The following is a 20,633-nucleotide window of genomic DNA, read 5'->3' as shown; positions in this document are numbered from 1 at the left end:
GCTCTCTCTTTCCATTATTTAGTCCTAGGGTCTGGACTCAGTCAGTTCTGCTATGAAGCAGTTTTACCAACTCCCTCTTCTAGCACAGTCTTTACATTAATTGTAGACAGATATAGTGAGTTAAATGAACATAGATAGAAAATCTGAATACGATGTATCTGTGACCTTTTCAGGCTTTCTTCTTTAGCTGCCAAGTTTATAGTCCTGTTCCATATCATTGCTAGAAATTTTCATTTTAGAACAATTAAATTATATACGATGGGCAACAGGAGATGATTCCACCTAGAATTAACCTGATTTTGAGTCATGCTGGGGCACAGAGAATTGTTTCCTGTTATATCTTAGAGACTATATCTGTGTGGCAGAGACAAAATGGGGACCAAGGGACAGACAGAGATGTCCTGTCTCCAGTCACACCGTTTTTGGACCTCAAGATGCCACTGGAGCTTTGGTCACAGAAAATTACTTTTAGTTTCTGAACAATTCTTTTGTGATATTTCTTGTTTCTACTGTTTTTAAAAATAGGTGCAGAAATTGTTATTTCTTAAGTATTTCAAAAGGAACATGAAAATGGCAACCCAAGAGTTGCAAGTCTTTTATCCTGGTAAAATAAAATTATTAAAGTTTCCCTTCTTTGCCTTTTTTCCCCTCCCACCTAAATAAACACATGATAATATTTTGGATACACACTTAAACATGCATTTGCCCTATTGAATACATTTCAACTTAGAAAACCACAGGTGATAATCCACCTCCCCCAAAGGCTCACGAGACCTCTGATCCATAGCACACACAGCTTGGAACATTGATTTGATGAGCGAAGGCTGCGGTTTTCTAGTTGTGGTCAGTAGAGTTTGTGTTTTATGCCATGTGTTCTCTTGAAGATTACTTAGTTGAGATGACTTGTGTGAAGGACTGAGCCTTGTGTATCATTTTACCCAGAGCAGCTCAGTGTTCTGTTACACTTCTAGTGACAAAGTAATTTCAGGCTTACCAGAGTTCTGTATAGAAGGCAAAAATTTCCTGTAATTCCTTACCTAGTTTTCCCATTGTTAGCATATTACAGAACCATCATACGATCATGAAAACTAAAAAGTACCTTACTCTTTGATGTTCATCAGTCTCCTTCAAACTGACACATCCCCCGCCCTCCAAAGGGAAGATGAAGGGACACTTAGGAAGTAAAAACCTTACAAGTACTGTAAGGCTGAAACATACAGGATCCACAAGTTCCCCACCCGGAGATCACAGGAGTAGAAAACAGCTGTCCAGAGAAGAGCATCTCTGCCCAGCGGAGCTACCCGAAGAAGGCTCTCTGATACGTGTTGCCTGGCATCCTATAGTGCAGCTGTCTTGAGCTGTCACCCCTGACAGGGTAGGCTTTCAGCGATGCAGCTGCCTCTGAGCTGTCCACGCTCTTTTAAGTGACCCCAATAAACTTCTTCAGTTGCCAAGCTGACTCCATTAAGATGGCTACTTTGATCTGTAATCAATCCCCTGCCAGGGTTAATAGATCTCTTTTCTCATCTCCCCAGGAACAACTTCACATAACATTCAACTATTCATTTTTTAACTTGCCTAAATTAAAATAGACTTCATTTGGATTCCACTGATTTCTTTCCCTTCACGAATGTAGTTTTGACCAACTCGGCTTCGATCTGCTCTACTGAGGTCGGCTGACTGCAAGTTCTGTTTAGGACTGGATGACCACTGCTCTCGCCAGGCTCTCTTTCCCTTGCCCTCAGCAGACTCTTAACGCTGCTACCTAAGACAACAACCTTCCTTCCTACAAGGTCAAAACACTCCCACCTTTATGACTGACTGAATTTCCATTATTCTTGCTTATTTAAGTGGGAATTGCCCAGATGCTTTTTATTTTTACTTCACCTCCACAGGTGAGAAAAAGGAGGCACAAAGAGATGAAATAACTTGAAGCTTGGAGGTTAGAGTCAGGTGACAGTGGTAGGTATTCTTGTTCCCTGTACGTGGTGGTTTGGATGATAAAAATTCCCCGAAGGTATCTGAACACTTGGTTCCTAGTTGGTGGTGCTGTCTGGAGAAAGTGCATTGCTAGGCATGAGTTTGAGAGTTTAAATCCTTGTCCCATTTCCAGTTCCTCTGGCTTCCTGTTTGTGGAGGGTGATGAGATTTCTCTGCTTCCTGGTCCTCTCACACAGCCTGCTATTTGCTGGCATGCCTTCAGCCTGTCATGATAGACTCATAACCTTCTGGGACTGTGAACTAAAAGAAACACTCGCTTTTTTAAGTCGTCATGGTGTTTATGACACCATCAGAAAGCAGTTAAGGCTCTGCATAAGGCTTCCAGGTGAGTAATACGTACCTGAGAGAGAGAAGCTGATCAGCCTCCTACTCCCTTGACTTTGCGCAGTCTCTTCAGAGCCAATACCTTTGAAAATCTGTAAAAACAAGGAAAAATGGAAGACATGGAAAACCAACATCGAAAGAGATACTACACTGTAGTAAGGGGCATTGAGATTCTAACAAATGCAAATCAAAACAGCTCTGAGATTCCATTTTACACCTGTAAGAATGGCCAACATAAAAAACACTGATGACAACTTATGCTGGAAAGGTTGTGGGGGGAAAAAGGGAACACTTCTGCATTGCTGGTGGGAGTGCAAGCTGGTACAGCCCCTTTGGATGTCAGTGTGGTGATTTCTCAGAAAATTAGAAAACAACCTTCCTCAAGACCCAGTAATACCACTTTTGGGTATATGGCCAAACGATGCTCAATCGTACCACAAGGACATGTGCTCAGCTATGTTCATAGCAGCACTGTTTGTCATAGCCAGAACGTGAAAACAACCTAAATGTTCCTTGACTGAAGAATGGATAAGAAAATATTGGTACATTTACACAAAGAAATACTACACAGCAGAAAAAAAATAATGACATCTTGAGATTTTCAGGCAAATGAATGAATATAGAAAACATCATATTGAATTATGTAACCCAGATCCAGAAAGACAAATATCATATGTACCTACTCATAAGTGGTTTTTAGACATAAAGCACAAAGAAAACCAGCTTATAAATCACAATCCCAGAGAACCTAGACAACAATGAGGATCCTAAGAGAGACATGGATCTAATCTACATGAGAAGTAGAAAAGGACAAGATCTCCTGAGTAAATTGGGATCATGGGGACCATGGTAGAGGGTTGAAGGGGAGGAGGGGAGAGGAAGTGAGGGGAGTAAAAAAAAATGTATAGCTCAATAAGATAAAAAAACCTGTACGTATTAGTATTAAAATGTTTCATTGTAGATTATTCACAGTTAAATAATAAATTTATTGGAATTAGATGAAATAATTCTAAACTCTAAAGAAAAATGAGTTTAAAAATTGCATGAACGGGCTTAGCAGGGTCATATGTTCTTGGGAAGAAATAAATCTCATGTTCACTCTCAGAACATAACACGAAGAAAAGAGAACAAGGAAAGCTAAATATAAGGAGATGAGAAAGGGCTGAATTCTGGTATTGAACATGAGTCATGAAAGAAGATAAAGTTAATTGTTTTATTTTTTATTCAATTTTTTTTCTCACTTTACATACCAAACCCAGTTCCCTCTCCCTCCTCTTCTCTCACTTCTCCACCTCCCTCCACTCCTCAGAGGGAGGTACATCCTTCCTTGGGAAGTCTGGCATAACAAGTTGAGGAAGAACCAAGCCCCTCCCCACCATATCAAGGTTGAACAAGGTATCCCACCACGGGGAATGGGCTCCAAAAAGCCAGTTTATGCAGTAGGGATAAATTCTGGTTCCATTGCTAGTGCCCCCACAAAAGATCAAGCCACACAACTGTCACCCATATTCAGAGGGCCTAGTATGGTACCATGCAAATACCCAAGCTGTCACTCCATAGTCTATGAGCTCCCACTAGCTTGGGTCTGCTGTCTCTGTGGTTTTCCTCATCATGATCTTGATCCCCCCTTGCTCATACAATCCCTTCTCCCTCTCTTCAACTGAACTCCAAGAGCTCTGCCCACTGCTTGGCTGTGGATCACTGCATCCGCTTTCATCAGGTATTGGGTGAAGGTTCTATGATGACAATTAAAGTAGTCACTAATTTGATTATAGGTAAAGGCCAGTTTAGGCATCCTCTCTCCTATTGCTAGGAATCTTAGCTGGGATCATCCACGTGGATTTGAGGTGAGGAACATGATTAGCCTGACTGAAATATTGGGAATAATGGCAAAGCCTGCCTTTGAGTTCACAGCTGGAAGGGCATCTCTCCATTATTTTTCATCTTAGACATTGCTTTCCCTTCCTACACTTGACTTTGTGGAATAGAGGCAGAACTTAAAACCACTATAATACTCAGAGAGTCTCATAAATATTTCATTAGAAATCAATTCTAAAATCTTCTAGTAAATATTTGGGCAGCACTGACTGACCTTTGTATGTTAATCAATCATGAGTGTGATTTTAGCACAAGCACTCAAGTTTGAACTTACTCTGTTTTATCTGTCGCATTTGGCAAACTGCTTCAAAACAAAATGTGTTCTAAATTTGCCCTCTGAGAAAGGCTAAAAGAAAGAGGCTTAAAAGATAGAAATTAACAACTAGAATATTGTATGATTACTTAAGAACGCTTGCTGCCCTGGTATAGCTGGAATTATTTCATTTAGAAACTAATTTTCATAACATTATGAATAAATAAGTCTTAGACTTGTCGCATCACAGGATTATGGATGGAGTTTCTTTTTTGTGCTTATTTGGGTAATTACCAGAGACATGCTGCAAACTTAAGTTGTGGATGGAAATAGAAAAACAGAATAAATTCACAAAAGACTATAAGGGGACTGGAAGGTGGCTCAGTAGGTGAAATGCTGGCTGCGGAAGCATGAAGACAGAGTTCAAGTGCATCCACATGCAAGTCCAGACATGGTGGCAGGCAGCTAGCTGTGTTACCAACTCTGTGGACACAGAGACAGAGCTCTCAAATTTTCTGCTCTGAGAGCTCAAACTGCAATCCCAATAAGAGACTGTCTCTAAAAATAAAGTTAGTGGCTCCTGAGGATGTTGTCCTCTGGTTTCATGCATACCCATACTATCGTGTGCATGCATACACACACATGATCAGTCTATGAACAGAGAGAGAACACATTTTTTTTTGTTTTCTTTTCTATTCTCAAAAGGCTCCTATGGTGGGTGCTACAGTTTAGACCTCTCTTGCGTTCCCATGATGGCTCTACAGTAAAGGCTTTATCCTCAGTGCATGTGGCTACTGGGAATCTGTGAAAGCTTTAGGTGGTAGACCTAGTAGGGAGATGTTAGGTTACTAGGAGTAGCCCTTGAATCGGCTAGTAGGAGGCCAACACCTTCTCTTCCTTTTACTCCCCAGCCATTACGGTAAGAACAATGCTCTGTACAATGTCCTTGCCTTCCATGACATTCTACCTCACCTAGGACCCCAAACAAGACTAACCGTGGAATAAATTTTCCAAAATTGTAAATCAAACAAAACTCTGTTTAAATTCTCCCCACTGTGCTTGTGCCATGTCCTGTGTTTCTGTCCATTATGTCCACCTCCCCAGCCTTGCGTTGCTTCCCTTCCAGGCCTGGCAGTTCCACTCACAATGCTTGTTTTAGCTTACCTGACACCTCCTTTTGAAGTCAACAGCCATGCTGCATTACTTTGTTACACCTTTCCTTACATGCTAGCACAAGAAGCTTCCTGCTCCAGCCCTGCGGGCTTCAGATAGTGTTACATGGGGTGGGACAGTAACTAGGAGCTCTCAGTTAATTTACATTTACATTAATGTTTATAACCTCTTGCCACAACAGCTTCTCATCTACCAAAATAGATGAGAACCTCAGGATATCAAGACTAAATTGCAAGCTAATTTTATAACAGGACCACAATTGCTGCCAATGGCGCAAATAAGGGAGATGAAAAAACCCTAATAAATATTTAGAATTTATTGCTATTAAAATTAAAGTTTTGGTTATACCAAAGGTGCCTTGGACATCTCATTTTCCTTCCTAAACAACAACAGGTTGATTGTAGTCTAATAAATTAACTCAACGGCACGGGGGTTTGATCCTACGTAATGTGATGGCTTTGTGGGAGCCTAGCCAGTTTGGATGTTCACCTTCCTAGATATGGACGGAGCGGGGAGGTCCTAGGTCTTACCACAGGGCAGAAAACCCTGACTGCTCTTTGGACTGGAGAGGGAGGGGGAAAGGAGTGGGGGAGGGGGAGAAGGGTGGGAGGAGGGGGCGTAGGGTGGGAGGAGGGGGAGGGAAATGGGAGGCTGGGAGGAGGTGGAAACTTGTTTTTTTTTTTTTCTCCTTTTCTCAATAAAAAAAGAAAAAAAATTAACTCAACGGTATTTTGGACATGTTATAATGTCTATAAATAGTAACCCTTTCTAAAAAAAAATAACGTACTACCAGCAATAATCAACAAGAAAGTAGATATTCAAAATTAATTGACCAACGGATTCAAAAAAACTTAGTTACATTTCCTCATTGAAGCAGTGTGCTTAAATCCCCAGATCAGATTACCAAAGCTTGTTTTAATTCAGAAGTTCACTGGATTGTACCAATAACTGGCATATGTTGCAAAATTAAAGCTAGGTTTGGTTTCTATTATAACACCATATGCTCAAAGAAGCTACTATTTTTTTTTAAAAATGATAAAACACTTAAACTTGTAGTCAATTGAGAAGGAAAAAATATTTGTTTTTGTCAGTCTTAATGTGCTAGAAATCAAGTAAAGAAATGCAAGAGAAACAACCCTGGAAACTGAGTTTTCATACTACCAAGAAATAAGAGCAAAAATAGCATAACCACCCTAAAAATGAATTACACATTAAAATTTCCAAGAAATTCCTTTCTAGCACATCCACTGGACCTCCTCATGCTCAGTTTTAATATCAACATCATGGGACCAACCAACCACTTTCTGATTGCATTTAAGACTTAAACTCTGCAGGACTCAACCTATACCTGGCATCATTATCAGGCTAAGAACCTATGGCCAGACAAGTCATGGGCCCTAGGGGAGACCCCACTATTAATGCTCTGTTAAATGGGTACAGTATTTAACTGATTCATTTCTTTTACACCCGTAGTCAATGTATCTCTCATTCTTCACCTGAGAAGTTTCTATTCCCAGTAGATGCAGTTGATTAACACAGTGCCCCACAACTGGCAAAGGTATGGAGAATAAGAGATCACAGCATGCTCAGTCCTAAAGAAAACATGTATGCCATGGCCCACTTTTTAAGGTTCAGGGATCACTGTGGAAGAGGGAGCAACCATGAGGAAACAGTGTCTTCTTTACACATCAGGGAGCTGCACATATGAACTCAACATGATTGTGACATAACATGTAATGTCTATGCAAGCCCAGGCCAGATCAACGCCCAGTATGGAGTGAGGGGCTGAGCACAATCTCATCCCAAGCTGTGGAGCTCTTAGCATCTGTTAGCTACTGGGACAGGGAGAGTCAGTTTCTTCTACGATTGTAGCTCTTGGTAAGTGGACCACTCTAGAGTGGAAAACCACACATTCAAAAATATTTAGGCAGCAAAAATTCATCTCAAGCTGGGTGTGGTGGTGCATGCTCTTAGTTCCTGTGGGTAGGGAAGGTAGGGCTATGTAGATGAACTGTGTTTCAAAAATTCCTAGACCTGGATGGAGGGGGGAGGACCTTGGATTTCCCACAGGGCAGGGAACCCTGACTGCTCTTTGGACTAGAGAAGGAGGAGGAGGGAGAATAGGGGGAGGGGGAGGGAAATGGGAGGAGGGAAGGAGGTGAAAATTTGTAATAATAGTAATAATAATAAATCCAAAAAAAGAAGGAGGAAGAGAGACAACAGCAACAAACCCTAAAAACAAAACAAATAAATTGCCTTAAAATAAAAATAAAGACAAAGTTATTAAAATTAGGTAGGTGGGTGGGAAAGGTGAGTGAATTGGGGAAGAGTTAAGAGAAACTGGTAAAACTGATCAAAATAGGAAGTATGAAACTCTGAAAGAACTAAAAGAGAAACACTACGAAGATCGACTAGACAGCAGTTTGGGTAAAGGTAGCATCTATTCCTGTAGCACTGAGTAGAACCACATAGAAGGGAACAAAAGCTGTCATTTAAATCCTGGTGGCACACTTTTATAATCTCAGCACTTGGGAAGCATAGGAAGAATGATGTATGTAAATCCAAGGCTATCCTTGAATAGTTGGTTCCAGTATACCCTGGGCTACACAGTGAGACCCTGTCTCAGAAGAATATAATCAACAACAATGACAAAAACAAAATGCACAAAAAGCAAAAACAAAGACAAATCTTGGATCTGGGATTCACTAACGGTGTGGTTTGAGGTACCTGGGACTCACTTGTTAGAGTTCTCATTTATGGAAAGAAAGGAGGTGAGATTCTTTTTTATCTTTTCTAGGCCTATCATTTCATATGACTGAGATGAACCTGAGGTGAGATAATACATTCAAATTAATTAATTTATTTGTAAGTCTCAAAAGAAATCAAAACATCAGAAATATAAGTATTCAAAATCAGTGAATTATAAATATGTTTCTTAAAGAATACCTCCCATGCTGCTACTAAGTATATCCCCATGGAAACATTTGCCAAGGGAAATCCAGACAGTTGGCAGTTCTCTAACATTCACACGGCCTGTACTCTGAAAACGACAGCTTTTGCTGTCATTCCTTGTCACTAGTCTGAGGTGCGTGTGTGTGTGTGTGTGTGTGTGTGTAGTGTGCATTCTTAATTCAACTATCAGTGTTTCTTTATATATGTGTAGGTGCAAGTGCAGACATGTGCATATGGGTAAATGTGTTTGCATACACACATGAAAAAAATAGGAAAGCAAAGCACCATGGGATTTGGGTCTGAGCAGGAGGGAGAACAGACACTTACAGGAGCTGCTGAGTTTTTGACAGTGACACTGGGGGTTGTGGCTCGCAGGGCTCCGCTCACGCCATGGTAGTATTTGAAGCAGATCTTAGTTTCAGCTGGAAGACAGAAATCAAATGGAGCTGAGTCATTGAGAATATTCTAGGAAGTCACAGTCATAGGGCAAAGGGATCTCTCCAGCAGAGCAAACCAATTCCTTTCAGGAGACAGTGTGTGACACTCGACAATGATGGTTTACATACGGCCTCCTGGCCAGTCTGTTTTTCTAAAACTACATCACAAAAACTGTGTTGGCTTTAACACTTAACATTTAATATATACCCAAAGTTAAATAAATTTACTACTCAAGCATCTTGGCATCCGGTAAAGCAGTTTACTGGATGTTATTACTTTTAAATCTGTATTTCTAAGATTTTAGAAAGTTTTATTTTATCATTTCCTATCATATAATTCATTGCAATTAATATCTTGATAATTTTAAGAAATACTGAGAGGTTACTAAAATACATAGAGGAAAACCATATTTTGCAAACTCCTGTATTTATCAGTGGTAACTTTTGTATAGTTATAGACTCAGATCTGTCTGCAGATGGGAAGCAGAAATGATATGCTTTTGGTAAATCCCACTGGCTGTGTTTGACTCTGCATTCTGTGAGGCAGTGAACAAGACACTTTAACTTCTTTTTATCCCAGATTCTTCATATGTAAATGGAACTCACAGTAACATTATCCTATAAGGCCTATAAGGCCGAGCAAACGAAAACACTTAGAGTCCATTTAAGTGTTCAGGAAATGTCAGCGATGGTGGTGATACGAGGACTGAATCGGGATGTGATTCTTTTACTTTCTGACATTTGATTCTGCAGTGGGAAAGATCTTCAAACGCCCATCCTTAGTGTAGGTGATGGTGACTGGTGTGTTTGTAGCTCACTGTTTCACAGAGTGTTTTCTAATCTTAATTAAAATTTTTAGCAGGCTGTGTCTTAGTCATTTCAATCTATGAATTTTGTTTCGGGAGTCTTCAATTTGTAAAACTGCATAGATTTGTGGTTTATAAACATTCCCCAATTGTTGGCATTATTTTCAAAAATGAAAATCTTTTAGCAAACTGTTGTTCAAGTTCGAATGTATAATGCAGTAACAATTGCTAGTTACCTGTCCAACAATGCTCTCCTTTTCATACTTGATAATAGAATCTCACGTTTACGTTGAATGATAATGTCTAGCTAGAAAACATGAGTAGTTCTAGAATTCTTCCTTTCTGTGGCCATGTCACTTTCCAAATAGCACTTTACGCTTCAAGAAACAAATAATGTCAGAGTCTCACCAACTACGGAACCTCAGTGAGTGCTGTTGGACATTACTAATTAAAAATAAACTGAAAATAGAAATGCATTATCAGTATCATTTCATCTACTTGATTACTTGTGAGATTAAACTTTTTTTCAGCTAATTTTAATTAGCTCTTTTGAGTTTCTAAAAACCCATTAAGCTGACATTGTTAAGACTTCTCATGACCTGAGTAACTAACGCCTGGGTGTTCGTAAGTTTCCCTTCCCGAGTCACCCTTTCCCTGCAGGCACTTAACACATTCATTGGTTGTGTTTCAAACTTTTGGCGAATCATTTAATATCCTAGCTCCATAATATTATCCAAGATATTTGCAAAATGACCCATGTTAGGTCTATAGAGGCAAACCCTAAAGGCAGGTTTCTCATAGGCTGGCAATCATGGAGAGCTCTGGATAAAGAAACAAGAATTATGCAGCTTGCTAGTCTCTTGTCAGAGCCTTCAGTACCAGTCTTCTGTCTGTGGCTGTCAGGGAGATCAGCATGCTGGGGAAAACTTTAAGCTAAGTCATATAGAAGGCAGCAGCAGGAATGTGTAGCAGTACCAGTAGCTATCATCCAAGGAAGAAAATTATTTCAGTGCCTTTGAGCAAATGGTTGGGGAACTTGATTACAAACTTGTGTTAAATTCTGTAGTCAGGTTAGAGCTTATTTTGAACCAAGAACTCATGGAACCCTTTAAAGCATGGTATTCTCCCTTTGAAAAGAATTAATGGCAAAGTTTGTATCTTTTTTCCCTCTTAAACATGTATTTTAATAATACGTTTCAAAATTTAGATGCTTGATTACTAATGGATTTTCCTTTTACTTAACCTAAATATGTATTGAAGCTTAGGAGTAGGATATGAAGGAGTTCTACTAATAAATACCTAAAAATAGCAATATAATATGTTGCTTATATTTAAATTATTTGTTTTATGGCTTTTAAAAAATCATTTCATTAAAAAAATCACATGATACTTCATATTTACTCTGGCTACACTTAGCTGGTCAGTTTATTTGGTTACTCAGCTTTGTTAGTAAAGTATTGGTACTATTTATTTTAATATTTCCATTGTAATATAATATCATACTTTAAAAAAACTTGCTGAGGTAGAGCTTTGCATATATAATAATAAGTAGGCTGTTGTAGAATGTTATTTTAGGGTGTGTTACACTTGTTTATTCTCCACAACATTTGTTTAACTGTGTAGAGATATGTGTTGCTTTTATTTATGCTGAATTTGTTTAACTGTGATTCTTTGCCTGTCTAAAACACCTGATGCTCTAATAAAGAGCTGAACAACCAACAGTGAGGCTAGAGAAAGGATAGGTAGGGCTGGCAGGCAGAGAGTATAAATAGGAGAAATCTGGAGAAAAAAAAAAGGAGCAAGGGAAGACAAGAGAAGGAGGACTCCAGGGACCAGATGCCCAGCCACCCAACCAGCCATGGAGTAAGATACACAGAAGTATGAAAAGCAAAAAGGCCAGAGGCAAAAGGTAGATGAGATAATTTAAGTTAAGAAAAGTTGGCTAGAAATAAGTTAAAATAAGGCCAGTCACTTACAAATAATATAAGCCTCCGTGTGTGATTTATTTGGGAGCTGAGTGATGGGTCCCCAAAGACAAAGAATAAGAGCAAAGAATAAAAACACCTTACCAACCATGGTAGGGCAATGGTGGGCTGCATATATAGCAATGTTCCCACGTGACACCACCTAATAATGTTGTAGCCATCTTACTCATGTAAGTGTAATCAACATAATTCACTTGATGAAATCTCCCAGCTACACATTTCTCAGAATATATTCTAGTCATTAAACAGGGCATAACTTCCTGTGACACTATCCACTCATTATGAACTCAGGAACAGATTTAAAGTCCCGGTAAGTCCTAATTCTTAATAGAGAACACACTATTCCTGTAGCATAATATTATATGACTTTTCCAGTTGTCTGAGGGTGAAGACATTCCTATAGTTGTTAATTATCACCTTCTCTTAGGAAAATAGCAAGGTTTATAAGCAAGGAAATATTAGTGGAGTAAGGGTACATTTTCAGATACTTTGTCAGAGACCTACATTGCTTCTGCCTTTGTCCTAAAAATAATGACAATAACTCTAATATATTTTCCAAATGTAAGATATCTTCTAAAAACAAAGCAGTTCTATCCAAATAGTTTTGCTTATTTGGAATAGAATGAGGTATAAACACAGTACATATGACATGGTTAATACATAAATGGCCTTCACTATGGCCAATAGTACTGAATTAGACAGCGGTTCAGGGTTGTCCTATTTGTATCTAAAGGGTTAATGAAAAGTTGTATTCCAGCTCTTCCAGAGGAAGAGATTGGCAAACTAAGTGCATAGGTTAACGGTAGAGGTGAATTAGATATGCTTACATTATGGTTGTTTTTGCCTGGTACATTTTCAAGTTTGTTCAGGGGTGACCAGCTTTATCAAATTCACAGCCTCTGTTTTTCACAAATTTGTTGTTACATGCATGTGTGTATAGAAAACAAAGCTTGAAAAAATTCAAGTTTGTTAGCTAGCAAAGTGAACTTCTCATTTCCATCATGGGATAACAGGTAAATATGAGAACATCTAGAAAAGCTGGGGGTAAAAACAAATAAATAAGCCCAAAGTGCTAAATAAAATACAGAACACATAGCTAATCAAGTTTCAGATAAGTAAGGAATATATGTTTAGTGTGTCACACGAGATATATTAAAAATATTACTCTTTGTTTATCCCAAATGGGAATTCAGGAAAATAGCCCATAGTTTTCCCTACTAAACTTGGAAACTCTCTCCTGGATATACTGAAATAACAAGGCAAAAGAAGATAAAACAAGGCGGTCAAAATCCAAAATATAAGACTCAGATAAGTTCTAGATTTCACGTACTAAGATTTAGATGAGGTTGTTAAGACTTCTAGACAATGGTCTGTGAATGACCTCAGGAAGAAGAGAGCATTGTTACAAGTATTGAATCATTTCTGTCAATGTTTATTTACAAGGCAGAGTTCTCAGTTAAGACTGACCAAACACATGCAGAGACATAGTAATAAAAAAAAGCATGGTATTGGCATAAAAATAGACATATGGCTCAATGGAATCAAATTGAAGACCATGACATTAATTCACACACCTATGAACACCTGATTTTTGACAAAGAAGCAAAAAAAAATTATACAACATATACAATAGAAAGAACAAAGAACCTTCAACAAATGGTGCTGGCATAATTGAATGTCAACATGTAGAAGGACGAAAATAGATGCATATCTATCACCACGAATGAAACTCAAACGCATGTGGATCAAAGACCTCAACATAAAGCCAGTTACACTGATGGAAGAGAAAATGGTAAGAAGCCTTGAATGCATTGGCACAGGAGACTATTTCCTAAATATAACACCACTAGCCCACTGAGATTAATAATTAAGAAATGGGACCTCCTGAAACTAAAAAATGTATGTAAGGCAAAGGACATGATAAATAAGACAAAATGATAATCTATAGAATGGGAAAATATCTTCACCAACCCCACATCTGACAGAGGGCTGATTTCCAAAATATTTAAAGAACTCAAGAAACTAGACCTCAAAATACCAAATAATTCAACTAAAAATGGCGTACATATCTAAACAGAGAAAAACTGTTTAATATTAGTGATTCATAATCTGAATCCTGTATAGTCATAGCAGGAACCAGAAGCTAGGTGAAAATGTGAAGTATCATCAACATGCTAGTGCCATGCATGGCCAGTTTTGCTGTAGAAAACATCTTGAGAGGATATGGTCGCAGTCATGAAGAAGCTACAGATAACTTAATCGAGCTAAGGCATTAAAGCCTAAAGGATGAGTGCTAATGGATCCTGAGTCCAGAGGCTTGTGAACATGAACCAAGACTTTCACTGGTATTGAAGGGGTATCTTGGGTGGACTTGCATGGCTATTTTGCAACTGTCATAGAGATATCTGCTGAAGTCATTGTAAGGTTTCTCACGAAACCTGCCTCTGCTTTTACATGGCACCTACGTGGAGGCACCTTTCAGAGTGGAAGCCCTGCACCAGAACAGAAAGAGTACAGCTGTATTCTGCTCCAACCACGTTTGCTGGACCACAGGAATGGTGACGGTACTCACACTCCACGAAGTACGAGCTGGCGTCGATCTTCCAAATGATCTGGCCTCTGTGAGAACCGTTGACTCCACGGTTCTTATAATCCAGAAAGTTTTCAGATGAGACTTCACCTACGGGTGCAGAAGGGAAAAGGAGAGCAGAGAGACACATCAGATGGCAGCAGATTCAGGAGCAGCAAAGAAAAGGTGCAAAGGATATGAATAGGAACACTTGGGACCACATAGAGAGCAGGTAGTGTTCTAACAATCATCGGAATGAAACATTTGCTTCCACCGAACAATCCTGGCAGATGAATTTACTTAGCTCTTAAACATCTCCAGAAACAGAAAGTTGCAACCATGGACAATCGCTGCAACTAATCTTAAATCATTATTGTTTTGAATAATTCTTAGTTGTATGAAATCTGTGAAAGTCTTCTTAAAATTTCTGAATTGATCCTCATTTGTGAATGAAGAGACATAGAGAGTCAGTCTGATGTTGCTGCCGTCCAGAGTCTAGCTCACTCTCCCTCTGTCTCTGTCGTCTCTGTCTCTCATGGACTCTACCGTATACCGTATCTTCTTCATCCTGGCCCTTGTAATACGTTTTATTTTTTAATGTACTAAACAGAATTACATGAGGCCATTTTCATAAGATATATACTCTAAGTGTCCTCCCATCCACATCTTGTTATTCTCCACACCACCCCTTGGACTAATTTTCTTCATTCCCCAGTTTGTTTGTTTGTTTTTACTTTCATGATAGAAAGTCTAGGACCTACAACTGAGAGAAAACATGAAGCGTTTGTCTGTCTGAAACTGGTTTAATCTGCTTGCTTCTTATGATTATCTCCAATTCTGTGTAAATGACAGCTTCATCCTTCTTTATGGATAAAGAATATCAGATTGTGTTTATAGACCACATTTTCTTTTCTTTTCTTTTATTTATTTATTTTTTTTATTAGTTGTTGAAAAGAAAAAAAATTTCCACCTCTTCCCCGTTTCCCATTTCCCTCCCCCTCCTCCCACACATCGCCCCCTCCCCTCACTCCCCTCCCCCTCTCCCCCTTCCCCCCACTCCATTCCCCCTCCCTCTCGAGAATGAAGAGCAGTCCAGATTCCCTGCCCTGCGGGAAGTCCAAGGTCCTCCCACTTCTATCCAGGACCAGGAAGGTGAGCATCCAAACAGGCTAGGCTCCCACAAAGCCAGTTCATATATTAGGATCGAAACCTAGTGCCATAATCTTTGGCTTCTCATCAGCCTTCATTGTCCGCCATCAGAAAGTCCAGTTTCATCCCATGCTTATTTGGTCCCAGTCCTGCTGGCCTTGGTGAGCTCCCAATAGATCAGTTCCACTGTCACAGTGGGTGGGTGCACCCCTTGTGTAGACCACATTTTCTTAATCCGTTCCTCTGTTGTTGGACACCTAGGTTGGTTCTACAACTTTGCTATTGCTAATAAGGCTGGGATTAGTAAGCAGTGGTGTGAAAGTACCTCTGTGATGGGTTGACTTGGACTCCACAATGATAGACCGTGTCATATGAAAGCTCTAGTTTTGTAAGGAAGTTTCCTACTGCTTCCTGTGTCTAGAGTAGTTTACATTCTATGAGCAGAGTAGTTTCCCATAGTCTGCAGTCTTGACAATATTTGCTATTTGCTTTCTTGATGACTGTCATTCTTAATGAGTGAGGTATAATCTCAGTGCTTCTTGTATTTGCATTTTTCTGATGGTCAATGATTTCAAACCTCTTTTTTGGGGACTTGTACTTACTTCATCATTTAAGGACTGGTTTTTGCTTTCATTAGCCAGTTTATTATTTAGGTTATTTTGGATTTTGGTGTCTGGTTTTATCTTGAATTCATTGTACACTATGGATATTAACCCTTTGTCATATGTATGGTCAGTAAACTTTTTCCTTTATTCTCTACTTAGTCTCTTCACTTAATATTTTATCCTTCATTATATGAATATACAATTTTCTAAGCACAATTTGTTGAAGATGCTGTCTTTCCAACAGTCAAAATTTCTGGCATCTTTGTAAAAAAATTCAGGTGATATACTTATGAGGTTTTATTTCTTGGTCCTTTATTCTGTCCCTTCTATCTGTGCACCCATTTTAACGCATGTCCTGTACTATGCCGCTTTTATTACCATAGCTCTGTAATGTCACTTAAATCCAGGTATGATTATACCTCCAACACTGCTCTTTGTGTTCATGTTTGTTTTGGCTACCAAGAATCTTTTGGGATTCCACATGAAACGCATGATTGGTTCTTTAACTCTAAATCCAGAACCAGAGGTTTTAGTCTATAGCCAGTTACATTTCCACTTGAGAAAGATTTAAGAAGTGGAAATGTAACTGGCTATAGAGTTTAAGATAAGATATGAGAGGTAATAAGAATTAAGAGAGACAACAGAGGATAGATATTATAGATGTTGGGACCTTTAAAAGGCCTTAGTTTAAAGGCTTAACCCTTACTTGGTGTTGTTGAAGAATGGAAACTAAGAAATAGAGCCTGGTGAAAGGTCTTCTACTGACTGGGGATGTGCCCTTGAAGGTGATAGTGCAACCCTAGATCCTTCTTCTTTATCTCTTTTTTGCTTTCTTGTCAGAGTGAGTAGCTTTGCTTTCCCAAGTGTTCTCCATCATGCTGTGCTGCCTTGCCATAGCTCCCCAAAGCAACTGAACCAACTGATTGTAGACTAAGACCTCTGAAACAGGGAGCCAGAAGTAAGGTGGTTACCTCAAAACTTTTGCTGTGGTACTAGAAAGCTGACTTGCCCGCCCTATGAACATATTTCCTGGTTTGAGCCTTCAAACAGTTCCATGGATCCTGGTTTGGATCTTGATCCAGAATCATGAGCAAAAACATCTCTTTTATTTACAAATAGTTCATTATTTGCTGTCATGTTATTATTAACAGAAAGAAGGGCTTTTGTTTGTTTTCTTTGTTGTAATTTTTGCTACTCCATTTAAAATGCAAGAACACAGAGACAAAAATATCAGAACATGTAATGTTTGAGTGATAATATATGAGGTGGTGATGTAACTCTGGTATATCATTTCCATAGCAAGTGTGAAACCTTGGCATATTAGTCACTTTTTTCATTGCTATTACACAGTATCCAAAATAGGTACTATGAGGAAGGAAGAGATTATTTTGGTTCTCCATTACAAGGTACCATCATCCACAGTGGTAAGAAAGCCACAGTACCAGAAGCTTGAGGCAGCTGGTCACCATATGTTCAGAGTCAGGAAGTAGTGAGCAATGAGTGCTTCTGCTCGATGAATTTTTGCTTTCTCCTTTTTGTTTAGTCCGAAACCCTAGCCCATAGAGAATGACGCTGTTTACATTTAGAGACTCTTCCCATCTCATAATCTAGATAATCCCTCCCAGGTGAGCCCAGATTTTATTTTCACATTGCGTCTAAATTCTATTGACCTGACTACCAGGACTGGCTACCATACCTGATGCTCTAGTTTCTTTTCCGCTGCTGTGATAAACGCCCTGATCAAACACAATCTGAGGAGGAAGGAGTTTATTTAGCTTACACGTCCAGGTCATAATCCATCACCAAGAGACATTAAGGCAGGGAGTCAGAGCAGGAACTCAAGAAAGGCACCTGGAGGAAGGAACCATGGAGGAATGCTGTAGTTGCCCTCTGGCTTGCTCCCAGGCTTTTGCTAAAGCAAGCTGGATTATATATCCTGCAGAAGATGGTATACCCCACAGGATGTCAGGCTCTCTCATCAATAACCAATCAGGACATTTCCTCACAGATATGGCCATAGGCCAATCTGACCTGGGAAACCTCTCAATTGAGACTCCTTCAGATGACTAAAGGTCTTATCAAGTTGACAATTGAAGCTAACTAGAACACCTGGATTTCATGAAAAAAAATCTCTCTCTCTCTCTCTCTCTCTCTCTCTCTCTCTCTCTCTCACACACACACACACACACACACAGAGTCTCTCACCTATATATAAAACATTACATACATTTATGTGTATATATGGATATGTTTTGTGTGTATCTATCTTTTATGATCTGTCTCCTAACAACATTGAGAAGCAGAGATGACACTTGCTTTGGGAAGCACTGTGTTAACCAAGACATCCCCACCAGCTCTGTGTTCTTTTGATAACTCATTATAATTACTTCAGTTCTTATGGAACAGGACCAAATAAGACATGGTTTCAGCATGCATAAGTTTTAATTAGTACAATTACACAAGTGTATATGTGTGCACATACCAAAAAGGTACAAGTCACAGGAGCAGTCTCAAACTATTCAATATAAACAATTTGCTATGACCTTTGATCTCATGCAGGTGGAGCAACTTGTAAGGCTTGAAAGAACATGAATCCTCAGGCTCTTGTTGATTGGTATACTTCATTAATGTAACTTTAGAGAAGATTTTGGGATATCTCTTGACATGGAATTCTGAATGCATGAATGTACTCTAATAGTTTTAACATACTCAGCAAATTCTAGCATGGAATTGGCATATCATACTATGTCAATGACTACAATTTACTAAAGCTAAGTGAGAAGACAGCTAGCAAATTATCAGCACATTATACCTACTTTATCTATTTGGCTGTTTTCTGCGATTTTAATTGAATTCTTATTTTATATTTAAGCAGTTTAGTAGGTTTTACTTCAGAATCAAAGGAATTGCTACTTTTAAAAAACTGATAATCCTCACAAGTGTTTTAAAATCTTAGTTAGGGGCTCATGAGATGCGCTGATTAGCTCACGAGGCACTGGTTAGCAAGCTGAAGACACACTTAGTATCACGAGAGAACTGAAAAGGAAGAATGGGTCCCCTTCACATTGTTCTCTGGCATCCATGTGGGCTATGGCTCATGCATTCTTATATACAGACACAGACTGAGACCTGGAAACACACACAGATGCTTGCATGTATGCATGAACACACACACAATAATTAAATAAGCAAACAAATATAATTTTAAGATGCTACATTTTTAAAGACTTGGAATATGAAATGAGGATAAAGAAATTTTATAGGTGTTTTCTAAATAACAGCATTTTTAATGGCTAGAGCTATCATTTATACTAATCAAATTACATGTCTCAACCTTAGCAAAAGAGACATAGGTATTACTGAGTCTTAACTATAGATATATAGAGTAATAAACACTTCTCTTATTTGTGAAAGTCATATAGGCACAACTTAACCTATTTACTGGAAGTATCTTTTTTATAACAAAACAACCTTTATGTACTTGTGTTTGGACCAAATGATAAACTCCTGCCCATTATCTGACATGTAAAAATCATTCTCCAGTCCATGTTCATTTGGCCAGAAGCTTTTTTTATAAGGTACAATTAAAACAGAATTGAAGGATCAAGCTTAGGTTGAATGAGGGTTATTTATAACAATTCACTTAGAAAATAAAGTAATTTGACAAAATAAATGAAGAGGAGATATATTGATTGCAAAGCAAAACAAAAACTAAACCAAGTTAAATAAATAAACAACCCCCTGAAACCCACCCACCCCTGAAAAGTGCAATACCTTATTAATTACTCACATTAATCCCGAGAAAGAAATTGCAATTTTACATCCATTTTTACAATAACTTGAAATACATAACTTGAAGCTTATATGAAAATACCTGGATGAGGCAATATGCTTATCTACAGGCAGAATATCATTCTAAACAATGTCTACTTATCATTGGAACCACATGACCCTCTCCATTCTATCTCCCAGAAGAATCTATTTTATTTATTTATTATCTATTTATTGCTATTATCTATCTTATAATAGCCATTCTGTAAGTAGGAACAACTAAATGCTATAATGCTGTAACAGAAGCAATATTAATGCTTTTAACCCATTGCTAGGTTCCTATGGACCTGGTTAAGGGCAACATGGGTAACTTGGTAACAGTGTCATTGAGGAGGTCACATCGCCTTCTGTGTACAGATTTCTTCACCTTCGTACAGAAGAGGAAAATGGCATTTGGTTGGAAAAGTCTGGAGGTCATACAATGCCAAAAAGCATCATAATTTTGGCTCTGCTTGGGCATTGCTCTGCCCTACTGATGTAGAACAGCACATTCCTGATGCTGTTCAAAACACCAACATATTTCCATGATCAATGTGAACTCTAGAAGAGGCAACTTCATGGCTGTGGAGGCCTGCACTGCATCTCCTCACATGGAGTCATAGGTCAGGTTAAATAAGCATTCCCACCCTTAACTTTCTAGGTCTAGTTCTATGACTTGAGCCTAGACAAG

General features: G+C 38.8%; 1 protein-coding gene across 7 annotated transcripts in view; it reads right to left on the bottom strand.

Moving 5' to 3' along the window:
• The window catches only part of Hecw1 (HECT, C2 and WW domain containing E3 ubiquitin protein ligase 1), a 256,017-nt gene that overhangs the window by 86,434 nt on the left and 148,950 nt on the right, over positions 1-20,633 (bottom strand). For all 7 annotated transcript variants that reach the window (XM_041630717.1, XM_041630722.1, XM_041630720.1 and 4 more), the window contains 3 exons: positions 14,382-14,489; positions 8,909-9,003; positions 2,342-2,417 (listed from right to left, as the gene is read on the bottom strand). In XM_041630717.1, coding sequence (XP_041486651.1) covers positions 2,342-2,417; positions 8,909-9,003; positions 14,382-14,489 — 279 coding nt within the window. The remainder of the gene's footprint in view (positions 1-2,341; positions 2,418-8,908; positions 9,004-14,381; positions 14,490-20,633) is intronic.

Source organism: Microtus oregoni, unplaced genomic scaffold, assembly GCF_018167655.1.
Source record: "Microtus oregoni isolate MIOR12 unplaced genomic scaffold, Mior012 000035F_ref0000213, whole genome shotgun sequence".
NCBI lineage: Eukaryota > Metazoa > Chordata > Mammalia > Rodentia > Cricetidae > Microtus > Microtus oregoni.
The sequence above is the reverse complement of the archived record's forward strand: the minus strand, read 5'-3'. Positions and strand labels throughout refer to the sequence as shown.